This window comes from Podarcis tiliguerta (assembly GCF_965153285.1).
Source record: "Podarcis tiliguerta genome assembly, chromosome: Z".
NCBI classification, from domain to species: Eukaryota; Metazoa; Chordata; class Lepidosauria; order Squamata; family Lacertidae; genus Podarcis; species Podarcis tiliguerta.
The window spans coordinates 933546-960335 of record NC_139553.1 but is presented as its reverse complement, the minus strand read 5'-3'; the positions used below and the strand labels follow the sequence as shown (position 1 = coordinate 960335).

The 26790-nt window shown below is 44.8% G+C and overlaps 1 protein-coding gene across 1 annotated transcript in view; it reads right to left on the bottom strand.

Moving 5' to 3' along the window:
* The window catches only part of PSMB7 (proteasome 20S subunit beta 7), a 29886-nt gene extending 3547 nt beyond the window's left edge, over positions 1–26339 (bottom strand). The window contains exons 1-7 of the mRNA XM_083423128.1: positions 26190–26339; positions 24448–24541; positions 24203–24300; positions 23714–23854; positions 21230–21345; positions 14722–14780; positions 34–185 (exon numbers count right to left, since the gene is read on the bottom strand). Of these exons, the coding sequence (XP_083279254.1) occupies positions 34–185; positions 14722–14780; positions 21230–21345; positions 23714–23854; positions 24203–24300; positions 24448–24541; positions 26190–26263 (734 nt within the window). The 5' untranslated portion in view covers positions 26264–26339. The remainder of the gene's footprint in view (positions 1–33; positions 186–14721; positions 14781–21229; positions 21346–23713; positions 23855–24202; positions 24301–24447; positions 24542–26189) is intronic.
* Between the last annotated feature and the right edge of the window lie 451 nt (positions 26340–26790).

Sequence of the window (26790 nt, the reverse complement as noted above, 5' to 3'; positions counted from 1 at the left end):
CTGTGGAAACAATTTAAACAGGGACACACTCACCTCTTCCCCTTTTTATTGGGCATATCGTAAGGACGGAGAAAGTCCAGCTTGTTCTTACTGAGGACGCAAAGATCAATGTTGCTGCCAGAGCCCAGATCGTTGTATATGCCAGCTGCTATGGCATCTCTCACAAGCTGTTTGGCTTCTTCCTCCTAGGAAAAAAATTCAAAGCGGGTATCAGACATTTGCCCCCCTTCCCATATTTCCAAGCAATTGCACAATGCTGGCCATCAGCCTCCATTGGAGTCATCACCTCCTGAAGCATAGAAACCAAATGCAGGACAGGATCTGTTTGCAAGGCCCAGGAACCCTTCGGCAGAACCTGTGCAACTGGAAATACTGCTCAATTCAAATAAGCAAAGAAGTGTATCCATAAAGGCTGTAGCTATTCCAAGGAAGAGAACACCCAAACCAAAATCCACTTGGGAAAGCAAGCAGGGGAAGGAGGGAATTTTGATCTAAGGGATGAGTAATTTGTGGTCCTCCAGATATTTTGGGCTATGTTCAACAGCTGCTGGGAGTTGCGGTCCAGCGTCATTACCCATATATGGTGAAAGGGGACCCATTTCAGTAGGAAAAGAATTAGCAAACTCATGATCACCCACTCTGGTGAGTCTCCACAGTCACAGAAAGGCAACCTAACCTGGCTTGGAAATGTCATTAAGAGAGACCATATTACTTAATCCCTCAAGGATATTGTTAAGTAACATCCTATGCAGGTAACCAAAGCTCACTCAATTGTGGTTTTTTATGAGAGCAAACTCCTCCTTTTAATTGATTTTCCAGTAGAAAATTTATGTTTTGGCCACCAGTACTCTGAACCAAATCACAGCAGAAAATGGAAAGTGATTCCCATCACATTAGCACCCTCTACAGGCCCACTGAGGGGAGGAAATTTGGATTTCAAAAGGTGCTTGGGATAAGGATCTCCAGCGCAACAGAGGATGCTTACAAATGATGAATTCAGCATTTTTTAGGCGAGAGCCACTTGGTCTAATCAGCTAATATGTTACCGAAATGCCCTTTCCCAGGATTGCAGGGCATTGGGGACTTCCGGGGAGGAAAAAGGCAAACTAGTCATTGATTGCTGATACTCCTATTGGCAGAGATAATTATGCGGTGATTCACAATAACCAAAGTATTTATCTTGGTAACCCAAACTCCCTTTTGAGATAAGGGAGTTCAGGGATAAGCCTCACATGCTCAGAAGAAAACATTCATCACACCAGAGGCAAAAGTTTTTGGAGGTTGAGTAAGGAACATTCACTGGGCCCACACACCACATAACAGCCCTTAGATTAGGGTACCAGGTTGGCAAAACCTACTTTTAACTATTTCTAAGACTGGAAATAAATATAAAGTGGATTTTCTATCTGCTAGTTAATTAGCACCCAGAACATAAAAAAGCACTAAATGGCACTAATTAAGAGGCTAAAAAAATAACCAAAAAGCTTATCTTAATCACTGGTGACTAAGAAAAAAATATAAGATGACTCTGAATCTGTTTTAAATCTTCACTTTATACTGCCTGTAAGTCTCCATCTTATGCATACTGTGTTGGCTGTGAAAACAAAACTCAATCTTATATGTGTGAGAAAGGAATTGCATATATAAAGAAGCAGACACAAGCTTCTTGTGAACCAGATACTGCCAAGGGAGAGATTAATAGAACCCAATATGGCAAAGACAACACCAAATGCCTCATCAATTGTTGGTATCATATGCCAACTACTAGATGAACAACTGACAGAAGTTAAGAGCTGAAATGCATAGAACATTAAAAAAAATGATACATCAAAGATACATCAGATTAAAGTGCTCAGAACCTGTGGAAAAAGATATGGACCCATATCTGCCTGAACATGCAATGACATCCATATAGCTGTCTGGAGGAATGCAATGATGTCCATACAGCTGTCTGGACAGTGGATGTTGCTATGATGATGAAGGGACTTATGAATACAGACATTAAGAGACAACTGGAGATGGCAAAGATGGAGCTGAGAGAGAAAGGGCAGTGGGTACAAACTGAAGTCAACACAGAAGAAAAAGCCTTTAAGCTTTTGGCGATTGGTTTGGAAAAAGAATGGAAGTGGAAGAAGTGTTTTCCCTTTTTTCTTTAAGATGAGGCATGGTCAACCGGAAATAGTACTTGAATATATGGAATTGGGTAAGAATTAATAAAAACACAACAAGTAAACAAATATGGACTATTATACAGTACTATTAAGATCTGTTGGAATCCTTGAGGAGAAATTCATCGTATTGGAACAGAGAAGAACTATTTTGGCTATTTAATGAGAATAATATTGAAGAGCTCCTTTTGGACTTTTTGGGTAGAAAGGGGCAAATTTTAGGTGCCTTGTATAGAAGATTGATAAAACAACACATAGCAGGCTGAGGAACAGCTGGACATTAATACAGCTAGATGTTATTCTGGAGTACATACTTTGAATATTTTGAATTCAAAGGGCCCAATTTGAAGTGCTGGTTTTGACCTTTAAAGCCTTAAACGGCTCAAGATCGCAATACTGTACCCACTTTCCATTTGAACCTGGACCCTGAGATCATTCTTCTGAGGCCCTCCTTCGTGTGCTTCCTCCTCGAGAAGTCCGGAGGGTGGCAACAGGAGAACAGGCCTTCTCTGCAGCGGCTCCCCATTTGTGGAATGCTCTCCCCAGGGAAGTTTGCTTGGCACCTTCATTATACACCTTTAGGCACCAGGCAAAAACGTTCTTTTTTAACCAAGCTTTGGTTGATTTAATTGACATCCTATGCCCTTCTAAAATATTGTTTTAAAATATTTGGGGATATTGGGGGATATTGTTTTTATTTTGATTATATATTTTGTAGGTTTTTATTTTGAGTTTATTCTGTGAACCGCCCTGAGACCTCAGAGTATAGGGTGGTATAGTAATTAATTAATTTTTTAAAAAATTAAATTGTGCCTGTTCCCAGCAGTTGTTCAGCTCTCTCCAGAGATTCTCCACAAGAGGTGCTTCCTGCAGATGCCCCCAAGAGTCTCACAGCTCAATTGTGACACAGGCAGAGAGGTCTGCATTCTTCTTGCTTCATTTGCTTCCACTGTACAAAATGATTGTTCAGAACACACTCAAACTAAGCTTTGTCCTTGTTCAGAATTAAAAGCAGACACCCTACCCTGCGAAGATGGGCTTCCGGGATTTTTGTCATCAAGTACGACCCTATCTCAGCCACATCCCTCAGTTTAGCAAGAAAAAAAGATGTACTGAAATCAGCAAACATAATCCTTGACACCACCAGAAACAGAGGCATTCTTCCTCAGACTGAAAATACAGCTGCTCGCCTGCTCTGTGCCAAATTCAACACTATTTTAGCATTCTTTCAAAGCCATTTTGAATCTTTAAACTGACAAAACCGAACTCCCCTTTACCAAATCAAGTACCACCTACCACCATCAGGCCCACGTAACACTTTTAACATCCGTTTTATTAAATCCTATTAATTAAATAAACAGTTGCATACGAGTGGAATATTGTTCTTGCTCAAGAATGGCACTGTGAAACACTGCTCAGGAAGAACTGGACCCGGCATACATGCCACATATGCTAATTCCTACCACCGAACGAAGTTTTTAAAGCTGCAAAACAGAGGTGTATATTGAATGTGCTGACAGTCGCAGTCTTAACGATGGTAGCACAAATGACGCAGGGCAATAATTAATCTAAAAAAGTACCCTAAAAGTTCTGAGTATATAAAAGGAGCACTTCCTCCTTTATGGTTGCAAAGCCCAAGCTAACTGGGAATATCCTTCTCTGGGGCCCACGGCTGCTCCTTAAATGAGATTACAGTAAGAGTGATGGACTGTAATACAAGTCAGCTGTGACAAGCAGCCCTTTATGGAGCGCTCGGCTTGCCTCCATTGCTGCATCACGCAATGGGTCCCAGGGCTCCAATGTGCTCCTCCATTTACCGCCACATGACAAATGGGCAGCACTTGTAAAAGGCACAAAGAGGTCTGGACCAGCCATGTAATGGTCACCACAGATGTGCCAAACTGCTGGAGGGGGGCACAGCAGACCCCCAAGTTCATTAAACTGACCAGTAATGGATCTCTCAAAACGTATCTGAGGAATTGAACAGTAAAGGCTAAAATAAATAACTCAGCATGAAGGCTCATCCGAAATGGTGTTTGATAAATTATTTATAACTGAGGACATTGTCTGCATTTAATTTTGGAGCTACTGGTAGCATCTTTAAAAGATGATTTATGTGTTGTAATGCCATTAAACTCTATATTGGCCCACTGCTGGCTGTAAAGTCTGCTGAGATTTAGAGAATGAGTTTTAAACTGTCACTGCAACATCATAGTGGAGAGAGGACGGTATTAAATCTTTACTTTAAACCCGTTATCAGGAGAGTTGCATTTTGTAGATGCTCCAAAACTGATAGATTACCTCCCTCTCCAACAGCAGCGGCAAGAGTCCCAAAGTCAGGTCTGTTCCTCCCCAGGACACAACACTTCCACATCTGTTTTGCAAGTAAGTGCCTTGGTCACTGATTTGCAGGTGGAAGAGTACAGAGCACCCAAATCCACATACAGGAGACAACTCTGCAGGTGAAAAGGCAGGCTGGCCGTGTCGCAAGCAAAGAAGTCACTTCATCATCTACAAAATGTTAAGCCAGAACGGCCTCACGTCCATTTCTGGATGTCTCTTAGAAAAAATAATCTGTGACTGTTTGGAGAATGCCAGACCATTGAAATGGGGTGAGAGGTGAATATATTTCTACATATTTAGAGCCTGCATAAAGTTATTTCAGCTTTTCATCATCCAGCTACCTCATGAAAAGGTGCCTATAAATTCACCAACAGTATTCCGGGTTGTCTGTAAACAGCTGCACCCTGACATTTTGAAACCCATCACCATAGTTCCAATGTGGAAGGATGGAATATGTTCTATGCCCTCACTATATATATATATAAAAGATAAAATGTACAAATTACTTTAAGTGAGAATCTGAGAGAGATAACTGGGCTGGGGAGGGGGGCATTCGGGAGGTCAGAGCGGCAGTAAAATCTATACAGAAGTGCTGGGAGTTTGGGACTAGCAAAACGATAGCTCTTGAAGGATACCAAAGCCTGGAGAAGGATAATTAGACCATGGAAGAGTAATCGGCAGCCTCGATTGTATAGAAATGTGGATATGCCTGTCTTCTGGGAGAAACTCTGTCGAGATCAATACATAACTGGAAGCGGAGCTAAATCTGCTGGGAAGCTCAGAAGGAGAACCAACCCAGGGCGGCTGCTCCGTATCAAAAAGGTTTGATGACTTCCTGCACCCCCCCCTCTTATTTTGTTTTTTAAAAGGAGAGGGAAGGCTGGAAGCCCCCAACTTCAACTGACAGAGACATACAGGCTTGTAGAGACCTGAGTTCTAATGCTCCTTATTTCCCAAAGTACAACAGGAGGCGAAAGCAATTCAGATATTGTTGCTTTGAAGCACAACCTCCTGGTGGAATAAGATGGCAAGATTATTGCTTTCTTCGGACTTTAGCTTTCGAGCAATCACCCAGAAACTGCTGAAGCAATTGTTTTATTTGGGACAAGGGAAATTTGTGGTGCCAGTTCTGCGCTCCATCCGATGCTCTTCACATAAGTTCCTAAGTCATCAAGAAACACAAGTTTTGTAACTGGAGAACACTGCTGTCTGCTATCACAAGGGCAGGAGGCCAGGGGCAGAGGAAATCAACGTGAGGTCTCCCCACATACACCAAGTCTCCATTTGCTAAAATTAAAGAGACAATTTCCTACAGCAGGGATGGGGAGCCTGTGGCCCTTTAGATGCTGGACTGAAGCTTCCATCATCCATCACTACTGCCCCAGGCTGGCTGGGGCTGGTGGGAGTTGGAGGTCCGACAACATCTGGAGGGCCACAAGTTTCCCTTCCTCCCCCACCCCACAACACACGGAATCATCTAGCACCCAAGGTGCATTTATTTACCCAGGAATCCAAGTGAGCTTGGTGGGACTTACTTCCAAATCAACATTCATAGGATAGCACTGAAAACTTATTTTGCGCACAGTACCCCAGCTGTATTAATTTAAAAGTAGTTAATGGGTATATAAAAAAAATCTCAGTACAGGATATGCACTCTCATATTAATTTAGTGAGTTATGTAATGAAAGGTCAGACTTGTTCATGAACTGATGCATTGAAGGACCCATAAAAAATAATGCAGCACAGAAGCTTATGCTGCCATTCAAATAATTTTCAAAATGGGCACCACTTTATCCAAGCTGACTAGATTTACTCCTGTACTGACCCTCACCCAATTAAGCAATTTCTTCCTTGCATCCAGAAATAGCTGGATGAAGTGACCCTAACCCGGCCTCCAGCATATAATGCTGCAGCAAGCTGTGTACATTTGTGAAGCATTTTACCTCACTGGTGATATTCCTAATGCAGTAGCCAGGCTGTTCTAGTTACCATTCAGCAGCAAGGAACACAAAAGACTCACAACTTCCCAGTTCCACACTGGGAACCGAAAGGTGGTGGCTTTCCATGTTACAGACCAAATGCTATGTGAATGTTTGCTTCAATGAATGAGGCAGGAAATCAAACAGGTGATGTAACCACACTGTACTCTTCCAGATCTCAATGCAAGAGAAAGTATGAGGTCATGGGTCCCCCACTGTTTGAGAATTTAAACATCTGGGATTGGGGGGGGTGTTGTCTAGGATGCTTATATAGCTATGACAGACAGCATAGACACACAAGCTTTGGCAACAATAAATAAACAAGAGGTTGTTTCATCACGCGAATTCACTCCTTGTATGGGTGCTGATATTTGAAGTGCGCTTTGCATGACAATAAAATCTGCATGCATGGAGGAGACCTCCTGGCAGAAATGCTGGGCCTTGACCATCAACATGTGTGCTGCTGCAGCTTATCCGTGGTCCACATTCTGGCACAGCAAACCTTCAGGCTGTTCTGTTAACCACATTTTACAAGAACGCAGGTGCTCTGCAACGGGTTACTGCAGGTAGGAGCTTCTCAGAGAAGCAAGGAAACATTACCACTTCAGCCACGCACCATGCAAACCCACCTTTTCTGACATAACAATAACATGGGAAAAAGAGGCTGAATCTCCAAATGGAATCACAAGACACATAGGTCGAAAGTAGCATTCTTTCACCCCGTGTTACAAAACTCGATCTGAAGCAGGCCAAGGTTCAATATAAGAGTCCTTGCCTTTGGGGCATTTAGCAAAAATGTCATGCTGTATGATTTGTCTTCTGCACATTGTAAACATCTAAAAACAAATTGCAAACAAACTTACTGGGCTTTGTTCTTCAGATCCTCCCTGAATCAGCCGTCTCTTAAAGACTTTAATTACAGCTGGCTGAACCTTTGCTATTTTCACAACACACTCGTACAAACACACGCAAGCCAGGCCTCCCCTTTCCCATATCTACATCACAAGTATAATAAACCATGTTAATATTTCATACCAGTGTGAAATATGCTGGAGTATCAATTCAACATCTGTTGTCTTTAGGGTTCTGGAGTCCCGCAGTGGCCCTTTCAATTTGTAATTGAGTTCTATACTGAATTAATCAGCAGTTTATCTTTTTTAGTAAAAAATATCTTCCCCACTAACCTGAATTTACATTAACAATTTATGTTGAATTACCTGCCAAGGCAGAAATGTATGATTCTAGAACTACCATTCAGTAAGGCTGGCTCCTCTTATTTCATTCTTATATGAGCAGCCACCGCCATTCTGCTGGATAAAACCTCACATCACAGAGCCAGCCTCCACCTGAATTTTCAAGGGGTCTGGAAGAGGCTACACCAGGCTTTCATTCACTACAAGATAAACACAAATGCACAGGCATATTTAATTTGTTACTGATACAAATTGCAGCAAACGGAACCAAGATCTGATTGGAAGCAAAATTCAAGCGAGCGAATGCTGCGAGAAAAAAGCCTTGATTTTATAAATCTTCTTAATCCACCCTCTCACAGATGCAGTAAGGAGCTGGGTCTGTGTGACAGCAGAAAGGTGGAAATGGACAGAGAACTAAAAGGAAAAAGAAAAGGCAGCTTGCAGAATTGTGAACGGTCTTATAACAGCAACCCTCTGTTGGGTATTAAGGTGTATTTGTTCATGTTTTACTGTCAACAGGGAAAAAAATCAATCTTAGAGGCAGGGGAAGAGTCCACAACCACATCATTAAAGTATTCTGGGAATTCCAATAAAAGCTCTCTCAAAAGTTCACAACAAATATTTCCCTACCCCCACCCCCTCCTCCACTTAGTATTTCTTGGCTCTTTGCATACAAAATGTATTTTGTATTAAGAACTCTTGCCTGCTGCAGAAGCAACAAACCGGTCTTGCATTATGGGGGGAAATTCCCCCCCCAAGAAAATCTCACCATTTCCTTCCCTTCGAGAAACAAGAGTAATACAACTTTTGTTTGAATACTTGGCTCCTAAGAAATGCATCAAAAATAATTACCTGTCTGGCGTACCTACTCTGCGAGGAGTGAAAGCGATCCCCAGATTTCAAGAGTCCACTGTGAGCAGACCTGCTCATATAATAGGATACAAGTTTTAAACGCCACTAACTCGTTTCCACCAAGTTCAGCCGGCTGTTACTGCACCTCTCAATTTAAAGGTGCTGCAGTTCAGCACACAATTTCAAATTATACACAGTGCTAAAGAAAACCAGCAAGCAACTCCAGGCCTGCCAGGGTTAACAGAAACCGGACCCTTAAGGTAACTTTGGGTGGGATTCCCCTAAGAAACCCCGTGGGGAAGTCCTATGCCAGCACTTCAGCCGGTGCAACGGGGCATTCCTCTCCCCCCTTCCCCTTGTGTGGACCCTGAAATTGGGGGGGGGGGACCCCTGGAACCCTCCATGGGGGGAGAAAAGGGGAATCATTTCATCTGCCTAGCTGAAATACTTCTGCAGATGGAACGCTCATAATAGTGTGGTGTTTTATTCCACCGTTTATGTATTACTTCCTTATGGGAGAGCACTGATGAAACAGCTCAAGATACTCAATCACTGGAAAATCCCACCCTTAAATAAAAAATAAAAAGCAAGAGTTTTTTCTATAATTAGTTCCACAGGATTATTTTTTTCTGCATGCCAGGTAGAAAGATTCATGCCATGTAGAAAGTTCCACTGATGAAGGGAAATCCAAATTAGCACCCCCATTTATGTTTGTATTCAAGAGAGGGAAATGGGGGGATGAAGTTTGGAGAAATACCAGCATCCTTGCACGAATCTCCACAATTCCTGCCCCAGAGAAAAAGGCAGAGAGGCTGCAGCCGGCAAGGCAAAGTGCAAGCGCCAAATGCCAGAGATACACAAAGCGGTGGGCGCTCCCCCCCCCCCGCAAAGGGGCCCCCGTTTTTGAAAGGCATTCTGCATAAGCTGTGTGTGCTGCCAGTGGGGATGCAGGTTGCTCAGGCAGCTCTGCCGCTTAATGCAGGCTGTCTCCCTTGATCTCCGCCGTCTGCTGGCAAACCCCCCCAGCACGCGGCCACCTTCCTATGGAGTCATTAAAACACCAAGTGTCAACCGGGGGGATTAGCCAGAAGACACCCACACCTGAGCCCTGTGGCAGGGACACAGACATTTTGATCAGCCCCACTAATGAAGCCAGCATTCATATGCAGCGTGTCACCGCTCCAGAGTGTCAGTCACTCACACAGGAAGCCTAAATGAGACTGATGAGGCGCCAGCACCTGATCAAGTTTTAAGTTTCGGAGGCTGTCAAAAAACAAACAAAAACTCCCAACTATCAGCATTGTTGTCAGCCATTAATCAGGCGCCCGCTGCAAATAATTATGTCCGTCATTTCCTTCACTCTCCACAACATCCCCATCTGAGCCCTGTTCTTTCACCTCCATCCTGAACTACAGATCCTGAATCTTCCAACGTTTAAGTCCAGAAAAGCAGTCCATTGGCCACTCTAGAGCTGTGGTTTCAAAACGCTCTGGGAGGCAGGAGGCTGGACTGTATCTTTCCACAGGCTTCGTAGTGCGTGTGAGATCTGCACACAGAACCCACCAGCCACCCTCATCCTATTAAGGCAGAGGGGTTTCACATTCCGCTGCAGTGGGAATGTGAAGAGAATTGCAGACAATGCATTTGTCATGGTGCTTGCATGATGGGAACAAGCTTCTGGGGAGTGGCTACAGCTTAATGGCTTTCAGGCGAAATGCCTCACATCTGCAAACAAAAACATATTTCAGATGGCTGACTGGGCTGGGCTACAGAGGCCACTTGCCTGGCTTCCGCTGTTCAAATCCAACATGTGGGGCTGAATTTGGCGTTCTGAATGATGCTTTCTTTTAGCCCCCATGGTTGAAAAAGGCGTGGAACAGCACTTGCTGTTTTTCACTGGGGGCTCACTTGTACTCTGCATGACTGTCTCTATTACCAAAGCAGTAATATACATAGTGCATTGCCCTAAAGCGCAGCAGTACAGAGGCTCTCAAGTCCCAGAAGCTGCATCTCCAGAGCCCCTTTTCATATACAGTCATGCCTCATGTTACGTTTGCTTCAGGCTGCGCATTTTCAGGTTGCGTCCCACGGCGACCCAGAAGTACCAGAAAGGGTTACTTCCGGGTTTCGCCACTCGCGCATACACGCAAAATGACATCACGTGCATGCACAGAAGCGACAAATTGTGACGCGGGTTGCGTTCTTTTCGGGTTGTGAATGGGCCTCCGGAACGGATCGCGTTCTCAACCAGAGGTACCACTGTAAACAATTATTAGGAAGTGTAAGTATCTGATAGTACACCACTAGTCCTAGAATGGAATGCAAGGCCTTCTTCAGAGAAGGGCAATCCTAACAGCAACATAAATACTATGTCAGCATGATGGACCAATGAAATCGGACAGCACAATGCTTCTCCCACCCCTCCCACCCCAACACAACAGACCAAACTGCCACAATGGGAACAGCAAACTGCTAGAGAAACTATTTCTAAAGTCAGGTCAAGGCTGCGGGAGGGGAAAAACTTCAAACTGCTAAATGGTGAGTAAATGTGACTGTAAGGAAGGACTGCAGCCCAGCAGGCAATTCCACCTCTTCTGAGCTGACTTTCCCTCACCTTCCGGCCTCCTCACACTCCTCCTCCCCTTCAGGCATCATCAGCTGTAGTCCTGCTCTGTCGCCCTGTTAGCAAGGTGCCCAGCAAACCTACCAGCATTCAAGAATGTGCCCTTGTTTCCTTCCACCAGTCCTGCAAACTCAGGGGTGTTTCCAGGCAGAAATGAGAAACAAATCAGCATGGTTCATCTGGGCCAAGATTAATTCTGGTCCTTTTGTCTCCAAGCCTCTCAAGTATGACAGTATTTAACAGTATTTTAAAAAAGAGAAGAAATACCCTTTTCTGTCATTGCTAAGCATATGAATAGGTTCAACATTACTGGTGATTGGAAGAAGAGCTACCCATATAAAAATGCCACCATATCTCCTTGAAGCAAGAGGAAGCAGCCTATTCCCTCATACAGCCTCTCCCCAAGGTTGCAGGTGGCCCAAACTAGATTTAATCTCAGTTAAAATGAATAAGCATTAAATGTTTAGATGTCAGCCTTGCACAAGGGTAGAGGGGGAAAAACTCCCTAGGGGCCTAGAATTTCTCCTACTGGAAGATGCTACAGAATGCAAACAGTATAACCCTGCTCCAAGAATTCAACCAAAGCCATCAACAGCTTTACCACTCTCCCATTCTTATTTCAGGTTTAGGTGCACATGTGAACAACTGCGCTTGCCCTGCAGTGGCCAGGGGCTCAACCTCCTGTCTGAAGCATCAACAACATGTCTGAGCTTTAGGCCTAAAGCAGTTGCCATCCTTGGAAATCCGTAACAGCCCCTCAGGAGGCCAGCATCCCACCACTGATCTATCCTGAGAAGGCTCGACAGACAGACTCTGCGCTACAGCCTAAGGAAGGGCTGTCACACTTGGCACCAACAAAGCCACTCGCTACCTAAAACTCAAGACGCGGTCGGAGGTGGGGGGGGGGGGACAAGCCCTGCTGGTGTGAGGATGCCTGAGGCAGTGGTAGAAGCTTCAACAACTCATCTTCAAACGGCGGAGAGCCAGGGCTGGAGAAACCTGCAAAAATTGGCTAAGCCTGCAGTCCTGGTTTTTTTAAGTCGAACATCTTCAAAGTCTGCTATTCTCACTGTAGGGCACAGCAGCTGCCAGAGCAGGTTTGATCCTCTCAGCTTTTGGCAGCTCTCAACTTGAAATTCCAGCAAAAGAAATTTTTCAAGTTGCTATTATTGCCTGTCAGATTTATAAATATTGTGCACTATGTGTTGTGGCACGGCTCTCTGGGGACGCTGGCGCATGCCAAAAGCGTAACAGAATGAAAAAAACAGTTCCTTGTCTTCAAATAAATGCTAATTTCTTTAACTGTGCTCACACGATGCTTTTGGTGAACGGCTTCAGTAGTACAGAATATATATCAGAGGGGGTGGGGGATGATTGTCTTTTCCCGCAGTATTCAGCTGCTGATTTCATTAAGCTTGTTTAATTAGATTCCAGATGCTAATTTGCAAGTTGATACCAGAGGGTGCGGGACAGTTTGCCTTTGAATCGTTTCCCTGTGATGTGATGGTCTTGAAGAAGACCACTGCCCTTTAAAAGCTCTATCAAGATATTCTGACAATTAGCAAACAAAGGAGCTGCATTAATCTTGACAGGGAAAATATTAATTTTCTACACATTTTAATGACCATGGCACCAAGATTTTTAAAGTTCTTTTCACTGCATGTGCATCAGCAGTTGACCAATTCAGCATTAACACATTGGAGCGGCACAGAGATTTACCAAATATTGTTCAGTCTTTTCACAGAGGAGCCGTCATCGTGCAACCTGTTATGCTACTAAACCTTCAAGGAATTTGTGCTAGAGAACACACATCCAAAAAGGGGCACTTCATTCTGGACAAGATAGAGCCTCCCTTCATAGTTAAAAACAGCACATGCACACAAAGAGAATTCTAGGCCTTTTTGCCACCCAAACCCACATGCACTGGGCTGTCCACGCTATCTATAGCAGGCAGAGCAGGATACAATTCCCTCCCTCCCATAAAACCAGATTAGCCAATAAAACATTTTTTTTCCCAACTAGGGAGGGGAGTGGCTGGAATATGAAGGAGAAGGAACGGGGCGAGAGTGGAGGGGACCCTCACTCCAATTCTTCCATATAAACCCAAAAGTGTGGTTATAAGCTGTTTCAAAATGGAAACTTGCTTCTTTCTTCTAGTCAAAGGACAGAGCAAGCTGCTCTGCCCAAAGCATTAATATAGTAATGATGATGATCTTTGGATGAAGAGTGGTATGGAAATTAATAAACCAGTGAAATCGTAAACAAACAAAAAGACTGCCAAGGCAGTACAGTCAGGTGTGAAGACCCTGGGGGGGCAAATGGGGCAGCCCCTCTTTTGTGATGCTTCTGCACCTTGACAAGTGACACCACAGGGACACAAAGTATTGGTCTTCTCCATTCTCATCCATTCCCAATCAAGAATAAAAGCTCAGAATTGCTGGGTTAGCTCTGGCCTGCTAATCTGAGGCTTGTGTACTCTGCGAGGGGACACAGGAGCCTGGCCTATCTAGGAGATGTTCACTGTGACTTAAGTAGTGATATTACCAGGATAGCAGCAGTTAAGATCCAACTCATTAACACAATCACCCATCAAGTAAAAATGTTGGGCTGAAGGTGATTGCTTTCCCAAGACAAGCTGTCAACTTCAACTGAGTGCTGAGTCACATTTTGGTCTTCTGTGACAATAAATAGAACCTCCAAGAGCAAACACCTCTGGCAAGGGACAGGTAGGGGCTCTTCCATTACCTTGCACTGGGCTTCCTTCAAAGGACTCAGAAAGCAAAGTACATTGCTTTCAGACACTCAGAGGCAGCAGCAGCAGCTACCATAGCCAACCAAAATTAATGGATTCCTGTTTATGCTCAATTCAGCAGCCAATTAAAAATGCTGCTTGATTGTGTACATGACAATTGCTTAAATCAGGCTGGCCTTTAAGCAACTAGAAACATACTATTTCTGCTCCCATTTTTAGCCATTCTGCTGTTTCAACACACAAATATGGTAGTGAGGATTTCACCCTTGACAAGCTGGGAGTAGAGAACCACTAAGCCACAAAAAGTGACTTCAATGCCCATCTCCACTTAAAAATCCCCTCAAGGGCACAGAATGTAGCTTTGTTAAGAACATGCACATACTGGAGACCCAATAATCACCCATAACTTCCACTTTTGCACTCATAGCTTAAAGAGTCAGGCACAAAATATCTGGAAACACCAGCATTTGAGGAAACGTTAGGTATGTGTTTAACACATCCTGAAGAATTCCTGCAATCACATCCACAAGGCACAGGTGTCAGACTTGCACAGATTTCTCCACAGGTACACACATTTTACAGTTTTGTGTCTAACTCAAGTTTTGTGCATATTTATTAGCACAGAAACAATGCTTTGGATAATCCCCACAGAAGACAACAAAGTGACTCTTCAGACTGTTGTGGCATTGCTGTAACTGAAAACCAACCATTAAAGATCATTCAAAGGACCCCATCCTACAAATTACACTATGCTACTATCACAATTATACAAATAAGCAGTGGGAGCACAGGAGGCGGAGAGAGTGTTTACCTCCATGTCAGGCTTGAACTTGTCTTCAAAAACTGCCATGGCTGCCAACGAACCTGAACCTGAAAAGAGGAAGGAGAAGTTTTCGTTTTAATTTTTTTGGTTGCATCCAATACACCATTGTGGTTTTCAAATGACAGAACAGAAAAGGCGACAATGAGACCAGAACTTTACAAATACTGATTTACATTCCTATACGTTTGTTTTGCTACTTTAGGGCAGCATCTCTTGTCCAAGCTCAGTAACAAGCGGAGCCTTACTCTGAAGAAAGGCAAAGGGAAAAAGCAGGTTGGTAACTCGTACCAAGCTCCCAACGGAAGCTGCTCCAGGGTTTAGTGGGAGCATGTTCAGCTTTTACTTCTTGAACCCCAGCCCCCTTCCCCAATGCTTTTGAAAATATTCTCAATATCAAAAGTGAATAGTGGAGTGGTATGGCAGAGAGGGTGGTGGGTGGTCATGCTGTTCAAGGCAAGTAAAAAAATCCTACTGGGTATGACCAAGCCTTTAGAAGCAGCAGGAGCACCTCTCTAAATCCTGGAGTTTTTTTAATATATATAGATTGGGGCAACATTTCTAGAACAGCTGAGATATTTTCTAGAAATATATATACTGAGCCATGTATGACCAAGCCAGAAGCTTTGAGAAGAGGCAGACTAGGGCTTTAAAATCATTTGGTTCAGCTGAAAGGAACAGATTATTTCAGTGGGTTGGTTTAGCATGTGCACAGAAAGATAGAGGAATCCGGGTGGCCATTCAGTCTCATCTACCCCAGTTCGATTGTGTTTTATTTTATTGTGTTTTGGATTGTTTCTAGTTTGCACTAAAAAAACAGTAAGGCAGAGCACACCAGAGTGGCAAACATGAATCACACACAAAGGTTTAAACACACACATTTGGCGATTTCAAGAGCTGTCCTACAAAAATACTAACAGAAGAACCCCCTTTCCGATGTCAGCTCCAGGCATTACAAGTCCACGCAAAGAGCGGCTATGAACTATTTGGCAATCTTAAATAAGCTTTGTTCAGAAGAGAATTTGAATCTTCCCTGCACAGACATCATCATCATGTTTCAGTGCAGCCCAGACAGTATTTCAGGATGCTCTGCTTTTGGAGATTGAATAAAGTTAGCGACAATTTTTTATGCCAATTAGGAGATTTTTTGGCATTTATTACTTTTTAACTTGTTTTGCATACCACTATCTGTTTAGCTGGGTCACCCAGAAAGCCATATTTTCCATTTAAAATGATTTGTGTACATCGCTTGACCACCTCAATGGTTTAGTAAAGAAAAAGGCAGCGATTAAAGAGTTTCAAATGAGGTGTCCTGCTGATTTTATCAAGTCTGCTGAATGTATAATGAAAAGGGAGAAGCTGACAGTGACATTGCTGAGAAAATACAGACTATCTTATCTGAACCATTTAAGGAGGTCCAATTATAGATCAAATTTAAAGGGTAGAGGCAGATTTACAGACACAAATCAATGAACATGGTAATTCCAGCGAATGTGACAAAGACTCCTCCTGTTATGGAATATTGCTGTGGTTGAGGATCATTACCTTTACAGTACCAAATACATCACATTTATAAACAGCGGGGTGCACAAAGCATCTTCTCATACTCCAGGCAATGGCTATTCGTTTTTGCCTCGGAATCACGTACAGCTCCATTTTCAGAAAGGCAGGAATGGGAAACAAAAAGGAATTCTTTTGCAAGTGACTAACAGGAGAGGAGAGCAACATGCACAAAATATGCCAGCTGCCAAAAATAGCAAACAAGAAGAACTGTGCTGAACCACAAGGAGGTCAAAGTGAAGTCCTGTAGGGCTGCTCTGGATGCAGTTTATGAGGCAAGCCTTACTGCCAAGCTCCCCACAATGGGAATAAGCAGAATCAGGTGGAAAAAGAGGCAAGCAAGGTGTCTGGGAGAGCCTCACACTGGAGTTTTAACAGGCAAGACAAGAGCTGTAATGAGGCAGAAGAAATATTTCACAACAATCTATTTTTTATTTAATTTATATCTAGGCCTTGCTTCTGAAACAGCCCATTTTGCATTCACACGCTAGCAAAATTCCCAACATTTTGGAAGGCAGGGGATGAGTAGGGTGTGAACAGAGAACATACTGTAAAGATATATACACAGACACGAAGTTACCACCAGCCCGTTCCCCAACCATCTGTGGTAGGGGCAGGATCTGATCCCCATCTTTGCAGCTGCAGCACTCTCATTTTTGACTTTCAAAGAAGAGCCTTAATGGATTCAGAGACTGGATATTGCCGGGGGGGGGGCACATCCTATCTCTCACCCCAAGCACTCGTCAGCTCACTCCTTGGAGCAGAGGAGGTGCCATGTCCAGGAACGATGTTCTCAACTAGGGGAGGCAGCCTCTTTCTGCACAGCTTCACCCTGGTTTCCCATTCCTTGACCAGGCTGGTATGTGACCAAGACACAGAGCTGGCATTTTAAACGATGGCTATCATGGCATATAGCTTGGCAAAAACAGCACAAAAGGGTTAATGAAGTGAGAGGCACTAAACCAGAACATTGGGTGGCAATGTTACCATGCTGGGTAATAGACCACCCTCGCTTTCTCAAAGCACCACAAAATACTCAAGGCAGCTTCATCAATTAGCTCATTCTCTTCAACGCCAGAAGCCCACAGTCAACAGGCCTACATTTGGGGACAGGAGCTGCACGGACCTCTCTGGATGCCATGCGCCCCCCAACGCTGAAGAGAACTGCACCACGCTGGTCACAAGGCAGTCTGCGAGAGCATGCTCTTAAAATGCCTGACGAGGCACCTGCCCCTACACCATCTTACAACTTGCTGTGGGCCAGGCTCTTATTGAACATGCTACAAGAAGGAACATGCCTCTTGTCGTGGCATTTCAATTGTGGAACATCCCCACAGAATTTCATAGGCACCGACAACGTCATCTTTCACAGTGCTACTTCAAAACTTTCCTGCTTGCTTGAGCTGCTTTGCGTGTGTCGTTCCCCTATTATATTTTGCTGCCTTGTAAACTTGTATAGGCTGTATTTTATACATGGGGCTTTTGTGGTTATATGGACACTTTTGGTCTTATTCTGCACATCATCCGGATATCTTAACTGATAAAGGGTGGTTTTAAAAATATTTTAAAATAAACTGAGTTTATTTTACACATAAGGGCACATAAGTTTCTCAGTGCTACCTGCATTTAAATTAAAAATAGCCTAGAAATAAGTTCTACACCAATCTCAAAAGTGATTTATTTTTTTATTAGACCCAGAAAGAATAACAAGGGAATCTTTTCTGTGAACTTCCCTGAGATCTCCGGGTATAGGGCAATATAAATAATAATAATAATAATAATAATAATAATAATAATAATAATATCTGAATGATGTTCTCTTTACAGTTACATTACAGAGTCACAGCATTCCTCTTCATACATCTGATGACCTAGAGATACTTTTTGTGTTTTAAAATGACCTTGCTGTCCCATATTTAACCGATATTGGACTTGTCCATTTGCAGACTGCAGTTAGCAGCCTTCTGAACGTCAAGCATTCAGCAAAGAGTGCTTTCTTTTACTAAATGGCCTTCTGCATCTTCCAGCCCTCAAGAACCTGTTTGCTGCAGCCTCTGCCTGCCACACTGGCAAACAAATGCACTGTGAAGAGAGTAACATTTAGATTTCTCTAATCCATCAGTGTCAACAGTCCCTGACAGCGCACTTATTCACAAACGCTCATTGTTATTCAATTTGCTGTTCCTCCTAGGTAGATATCCAGTGCTCTCCACAGACCCATCGATCGGCATCATTTTTCACTCTGGTTCCTGGCTGAGAGGCCTGGTCTCTTGGTGGCATTGCCTGTGCTGCAGACAGCCATTGCCAATGAATGAAGAGCTGATTTATGAATATGAAACAATACTGGTGCCAAGAGATCAGCCTCAGCCACAAGAGACCACCAGAATGCATCTTGCTGCTTCCCAAGTCTGAAGTACAGACTTCAAGCCCTTTAATTGTATGCATGCATTTCATTATATAGCCATGGCCAGAAGCTTTTCTAGACAAGCCAGCAATCAGACAATCTTGCATCGTTTGCTGAAATCCACATTTGTCCTTTGTCAGCATAAACACTTTAATTTGATGTTTTCACTCCTGAGTAAGCACTGAGTATGTTTTAAACTCCTTCTAAGGAACGACACTGGTCTCTTATTTAGGCACAAAATGCTGGGTTTCTATTCTTTGCCTGTTTTGAGCAACAATACAGCGGCCTTACACGCACACGCACGTAAAATATTGCTTAAAACAACAAGAGAAAGGTATGGGGAAATTAGCATTCAGTTTGTAGATACACGGAGGAATCATGGAATAGCAATACTGCTGCCTTGTGTGTGCCTAACATCTGATCAAATATGAGCAGGTCTGAGTATTTACTATTCTGCTGTGATAGCTAAGTCCTTCTGGCTTAAACATGTATTCTCTGCCACCAACCTAAGTGTGGAGCTTGTCAAAATGTTGAGTTTAAAAATCATGCTAATATTTTGGCACATAAGAGATCAGTCAGCCTTCACAGGAGTACTAAAAACACAAACTGTGTTCATATTGCATCACACCTGCCCATCAAAAGGATGCGCACCTTTCTTTCCAGAAGAGGCCAAAACTGGGTTGTGTCAATGCAGAGGCATTGCAAGACATTCATGTCTGTGCCAGATATCCATCCCAAGAACAGAGCTTGAGGGCGTGAATTTTGATGTCTGGTTTTATGATCATTTTAAGATTGTAATCCCTAAGCCTTAGGTATGCTGCACACTGGAGCAAGAAATTCATTCTTCAGACTCTCAGCCTGCAGTATCACATCTAAAACATGGCCCCTGCATTTGGACAAATCATTTAAACAGTAGACGGAAGTTGTCCATACTGTATGATATTTACCAGACCGGAGATTTCCACAATGTACCCTGTAATGAAGCATGGTCAGGTATGCAATAGCCCAACCCTAAGCACGTTTACTTGGAAACAAGTGCTTTGGAGTTCAGTGTGGTTTGCTTTTAAACATGCTGGAATTGCAGCCTCCTTCTTCTTCTTCTCTTTTTAAAGGAATAGCAGCATGGTAGATAAAACAGACAGATTAATACTGCCAGTCTTCATAGGCTTAGAAGCCTATTCCCATTTAATGACAGCAGTCCTTACCAGTCAGATTTCTTTCCCTTGGTTCAGTGAACAATATAGGATAGCCATGCTCTACAGCTTCAAACAAAACAGAGTCAAAGGATTCCTGGTGCAAGGCAGACATGAATCCTGCAGTTTTGGGTCACTAATCATTCACTATACAAATGCAGCAAGGTAATTTATTGTTCAGCAGTTTAATAATTTATAAGTTTCAGGGCACATTTATAAATATTAATCCAATTTCATATTTTATGTTAATTCATATAAGGGTCTGAATAGAATATTACATCATAAATCCTATAATAGCATTCTTTCAAAAATAGATTTCATGCACAGAATAAATAATTTACTACTTTGTAGGGTACCATGGCACCATCTATTGGTGTAAAAAAGCTACACTCTGTTGTTCTAAGCTTCTCTATGCCCAGGACTCCAATTTTCCCTAACACTGGCATGAAAGAACATCAAAATGAACCATACAGATGCAGTAATTTTTGAGTACACCTCTTCCATAATCTAACAAGGGCTACCTGTAATAGAGATGCTTCTGTGATTTTGTGTGTGTGTGTGCGCACACACACACACACATCATTTCTTCAAGTAATTTAAGAAAAATGTTGGACCCTAGTAAACACAGAGGTGTGGGGGGTTTTGTACATATAGGTGGCAAAGCATTAGAGCAAAGTGAAATTGGGGTCAGAATGAACTGAATCCATGTGAACCAAACATCCATAGTAGCCTTTGCCTATTAACTACTGCATCCATTTGAAGAGCAAAACAATAAATTAGAAGCTCTCGCACTCTCCACTGACAAGGGCTACACGTCTGTATTTTCAGTCAGCTAACATTATTTTTGCTGCTGACAACCCCTATATAAGCTACAGGGCTGCTTTAAGAAATCTGAAATCATCCTTACAGTGTAATTTCTCTAGAGGTTCTGATGGCATTTCAGAAACTTTGTGTGTGTTTGCTTTAATGTTCTGATGAAGAACCACTGCCTTGGGATTTGATTTAGCGAAACATTTGCCATTCAGCACTGAAGCTACACTCTGGGAGTCTCTGGCAAATTTGCACAAGCTGTATTTCCCATCTCCCCACCCAGCCATTTACAATTTGCCAATGATTTAAAGTATTATTATTAGGCATCAAGAGATATGATCACACAAAGAATGAGATCCCTGTTTTACTTTCACTTTCTACAACGCTACCGACATTTCAGAATCTCACACACACACACACACACACACACACACACACACGACGAGTAAAGATGAGGAAAGAAAAACTACTTACAACAGATTTCCACTAGTGGGCAGTGCAGTTACCTAAATTGTAACAGGGAAAGACTCACCCATTGTGACATAGGGCAATTTGTCAGTAGATCCATGAGGATAGATGCTGTAAAGATGGGCCCCAGTGACATCTACCCCACCCAGAACCAGGGCTGCACCAATGTAACCTTGATACCTGGAAGACATGAATGTGTTTAGCATAAGAGTGTGTGAACACCAGAAATGCATTCCAAACAGTGTTAGAAACTGGGATATAAAAGCTAGGAGCCTAACGACATCTTAAACCTGCATTCCAGGCACTACAAGAATGCCTAGGTGCCTTTTCATTGGAAAAAATGGTTGTTGCAGAGGGAGGGGAGAAATGAAGATATGTTTTTGATAATTTGTTATGTTGAAATTCTTAATAAAAACTATTAAAAAAAAAAAAGGAAAAAGGACTGTGTGCCTGCATGCGCCAGGGGATCTGCAAGCAGCGCAGCACCAAAAGAGCACACCCACAGCCCACTTGCAAAAGCAGGGGCAGGAGCAGCGCAAGGCATGCAGTTCTGTGCAGAGTTTTCTCTCTCTCAAAATGCACACAAACTCCAGTGGTGACGGCAGTTCAAAGGCATGGGAAAACCCCTCACCCTTCCTAGCAGAAACTATTTAAACCCATAAAAGGGAGCGGGAAAACAAGGGTGTTGAGACATCAAGACTCCTCTCGTGAAGTTGATGGGCTTCCCAGAGAGTATAAAGCAGCTGCCTCAAAACCTGCACTCACCCCCCACCCCGCTTATGCTGCGCAAACAGAAGTTGAGCAAAGAGGAAACATGGTGGCCGCGCACCAGGCAGCCTTCACCACTGGTTTGATTCACAGGGACTTGAAGTTTTCCCAAAGAGAGAGGGGTGAGGAGGAAGTGTTGCCTGTCGGCCCACCTGTCAGCTGCGCATTGCCCAGTCTCTGGCTTGGAGGACAGAGAGTCCCAGCCAGAGACGTAGACACAGGGAGTTGGCGGGTGGAGGCAGGCTCACAGAGCCGCATCTCTCTCGCCTTGCAGGTTCAGCAGGCAGGAAGCAGCCCTTTACTCTGCAGTATAAAAGGCTTTAAAGGTAAAGGTAAAGGGACCCGTGACAGTTAAGTCCATTCGTGACTGACTCTGGGGTTGTGGCACTCATCTCTCTTTACTGGCCGAGGGAGCCGGCGTACAGCTTCCGGGTCATGTGGCCAGCATGACTAAGCCGCTTCTGGCGAACCAGAGCAGCGCACGGAAACGCAGTTTACCTTCCCGCTGGAGCGGTACCTATTTATCGACTTGCACTTTGACGTGCTTTTGAACTGCTAGGTTGGCAGGAGCAGGGACTGGGATTTGAGCCGCCAACCTTCTGATCAGCAAGTCCTAGGCTCTGTGGTTCAACCCACAGTGCCACCCACGTCCCATAAAGGGCTGCTTCCTGCCTGCCTGCTCTGCTAGGCCAGCAGATAAGCGGTATCCCTCACACAAGCCAGCCCCCCATCCCCAGCAAGCAGCCACCCACACAGCAAAGGGGCACGTCCTCTGCCTCTCCCTCCCTCTCTGCTGCAGTTTTTCTGCCCCCCTCCGTAGGATGTGCCAGTGGCTCCAGCCAGCCTGTTCTGGAGGCGAGCAGGGTGGAAGCAAAGGGCAGGAGGAAGTAAGGCTGATCAGCTGAGGTGAGGGGCTAGTCCTCCCGACTCCCTCCCTCCACACAGGGCACCGAGATGCCACACAAAGCCTACATGCAACTGTGGTGTAGAGGAAGTGGCCACGCAATGAGGCACACTGCAGCTTCTGGTTTGTTTTCTCTCTCTCTCTCTCTCTCTCTCTTTGCAGTAAGGGGTCCCTTCCAATTCATCCCCTCCCCTAGCAGCCTTGGAAGAGACTGTGCTCTGGAGATCTCGTTTTTGCATAATCCTGCCTCCCTCCCACCAGTCCGTCCACGCACCCTCCTCTCTCCCACCATGTGATGGGGGGGGTCACACTCTCTTTCTCATGGTCAGCAGCTCATTGCAGGCAAGTCTAAGCCTTTGGGCAGAAGTGTGCAGTGGCCTGGCAGCCACAGCTAGATGGGAGGTATTTAAACACTTGCATTTCGGGGTGGTAACAAAAACAGCACTGAGAAAGAACCACAAGGAAGGCTGCTTTGGGCCCCAGGGAGGAATTCCTTTAGCACATCAAAAGGTTCCCTGGGGAGCAAGCAGAAAGGGAGCCCCGCTTCAGATGCTGCCCTTGGCTCTCCTGCACAGCCAAATCACCTAGCTGGAAATCTCATTTTGGTTGCTAGGTGGCGCCACTGAGTCGAAAAAGAGATTGGAGACTGGTTAATTTTGAATGCTGATGACAAACACAAAAGTTTCCATTTTTAAATGCTGCCCCTGAAGGCTTCTGCTTGTAAAATTGTTTAAACACAGACATATTTTAGAACATGCCACTCGACTGCTGAACATTCCCTACTACATGTGTCTGTACACTGCTTAACTGAATGAAGGGAGAAAGGGGAGGAGGCAAAGAGTGGAAACAGCACCGCTCAATCCACAAGCCAGTTACCTGAAGAGCATCTGCTTGAGCATCCGGTTGGCTGTGACCACCCTTGGAAGCCGTCCAGTAGAGAGCGAGTGGAGCTCCATGTTAGAAGAGATCATCTGAGTTGTCATTTCTGTGTCTGCAGCCGTTCCAGCCCCGCAACAACTGCAAACGTATTTACTTCGTTTAGTAAACAAGCAGCTTCTGAACAATTATCTAGGAGCCATGGCCACACTTGGTTGGCAGCCGCCCCACACACCCCCGGAACACATTTGCCACTCTGTAGGAATCAAGAGCTAACTAGACAGTCTTAGTCCATTAAAGCAGGTGGTCATATTCAGGAGAGGACAGAGAAAGCCCTTTGTGAAACATGAACAATTAAATACCCATGCTTTTTCTTCCTACTTTTCCCTGGTTCCCTCCATTAGAAACAAATACTTTGCAACTTTCCACTTCCAGAAAATCTGTGGTCATGAGCAGGCCTAGGAAAAGGTTAGTAATATATATACTTACTAAATGTTTGGAGATATATAATGTATTTTTGAACAGTTCTTGTCAGCAACAACCATCCCTTCAGTGGCTCTTGTATCTGCTCCAAGTACTACCCCATCCTAGAGAAAGAAAGGGAGATGGCAATCCTATACCCACTTTCCTGGAAGCAAGTGTCACTAAGTTTAGCGGGACTTGCTTCTGAGTAGACACGCATAGGACGAACACTGAAAGAGCTGATTTTACTGCAACAAGCATTGGGGCCTCACCTTAAACACTACCCCAGCAATGGTGGTGCCAGTCTTGCGGGCTGTGGGAAGACGCAGGCCCTTCTTGGTCCCCTCCGCTTCAAGGTGAGAATTCCTACAACAGGAGGTAATCATGAAAACCAGGCACTGGTGCTAAAAATTAAAAAGTCTTCTCCATAAATGGTGTAAGGAGATCCTGGCTACGCTAATTGCCAGAGGACGAGAAAGAAGTGAATGCAGCAAAAGGAACCAATGCAAGCACCAAGCCCACCAACACCCCACACCTCCCAATAAAAGGAAGAAAGCCCTGTCAGGAAGAAACAACCTACCCCCATCGCTCCCTGAATCTGGCCCCCTGACTAGTTCATTATAGGACACACACACACCTTGGACGCTGGTCATGCATTTAAAATTTTTATTCTTAGAAATTGAAGAGTATAAGCAGGTCCTGCTAGGATGAAATCAAACCTTACTTACCTTCTAAGTAAGCCTGCCCAAGGGCTGGACTACCTGTCGGCTACAACACTGGATCGCTTTTGCGTGCTCCACCCACCCTATTGGGGAGCAGGCAAGTGTGTTTTCCCTTGGTGGTGACAGCGCACACACAAGCAGTTTGGAGCCAAATCAACAACCCTCACGCTCCCCGCCACATCTGCAATTCTCTTCTACCCTCCCCCCGCTATAATTGGGGGTGGCAGAACTAGCAACCATTTGCTCCTACGGGAGGAGATACGATTTGGCAAACATGGGACTCATAGCACCGCAATGTTGGAAGGGACCCAAAGAACCACCAGGTCCTAGTCCAGCTCCCTGCAACGCAGGAACACGCAGCCGTCCCATGCGGGGATCGAACCTGCAACCTGGCAAACGTGGGATTATCAGCACCAGGCTCTAAGCCAGCCTTTCTCAACCTGTGGGTCCCCAGGTGTTGTTGAACTACAACTCCCACCCAAGGCCACAGCTCAGGGATGATGGGAGTGGTAGTCCAACAACATCTGGGGACCCACAGGTTGAAAGCCGCTGCGTGAGCTGCCCAGCATGATAAAAAGGTGGATTTGACATCTTTCTGCAGGGCCTGCCATTCAGAGCTGTTCCGCCTGGCCTTTGGTCGGGGTTCAGTCTGACTCCCCATCCCCTTTCATAAGAACTTGTATGGAAGTGGCCTCCCAATAAGTTCAGCACAAACAGTTGGGCCTGATGAGCATTGAAGGTCCCCAACCCTAATCTGCAGGTTGCCATCTGATTGGATTTTATGCTGATCTTGATCTGATTTTAGGATGTATTTTAACTGATCGTGTGATTTTATGTTAATGTGTCATACATTTGATGTTAGCCGCTCTGAGCTCAGTTTCGGCTGGGGAGGGCAGGATATAAATTATTATTATTATTATTCCCGCCTCCCCCCCCGCCCAGCCAAAGAACCTGAGCGCTCTTTCCACCCTCCGTCAGCTGCCTAGTTACTGAGGAGGAAAGAAATCCACGCGTGGATAAGAAACCCTCAGGCTTGAGCTTCCCAAGAGGTTGACAGTGACGAAGCGACAGCCCTTCCTTCTCTCTCTGAGATCAAGGGCAAGGTCCCCCGCCGCCTGTCCCCTTCCCTCCCCCGCCGCGCCAGGGCCTCGCTAGGCCTCGGAGCCTCCTGAGTCACCGCCCGCCCGCTCACCCGGCTCCCCCCCCCGGCGCCCGCGACGCCGCCGCCACCCTCCCCCCCCCCGGCCTGACGCCGCCTCCTGCCTCCCTCCCCCCCCGGGGCCGCCACTGACCGGGCGCAGTTGTGGAAGCTGAATCCCCCGGTAGCGCCGGCCGGCGAGGCCTGCAAGACGGAGAGCGACGCCATCTTTCTCGGGATGGATCGGTTTCCCCGCAGGCGGCGGCGGAAGCGGAAGCGGCCTCGGAGGGAGGGAAGGAGGAGGAGGAGGCGGGGCTTCAGCGGCTGCGTCACGCCCAAGGCCCCGCCCCTTTCCCGCCAAAACCTGAGGGAGACGGTTCCTCTCAGCGCTGAGGGAAAAGGGCCTGAAAGTCCTCCTTCCTTCGTCACGTTTAAACCACACGCCCAAATAAAAAGCTCTCTCTCTCTCTCTCTCTCATTTGAAACCCCGAGTGGGGCCTTCGATGGTCCTTCATTCCGCTTTGTTTTCATTGATTGGTTAAAAGAGGAGCCAAGGTTTCCCTTTTTTTAAAAAAAAAAGATTTTTTTTTATTAACAATTTCAACATGACAAAATATCAAAACATGTCGTATTCATTATTTCCCCCCCAGACTTCCCTCAGCTCCTCTGATTTCTCACCACATACTCTGCATACTGTAAAGTTGTACAATTCTGTATATTATGTTAACAGTCAATAAATTTGTGTGTGTTTATTC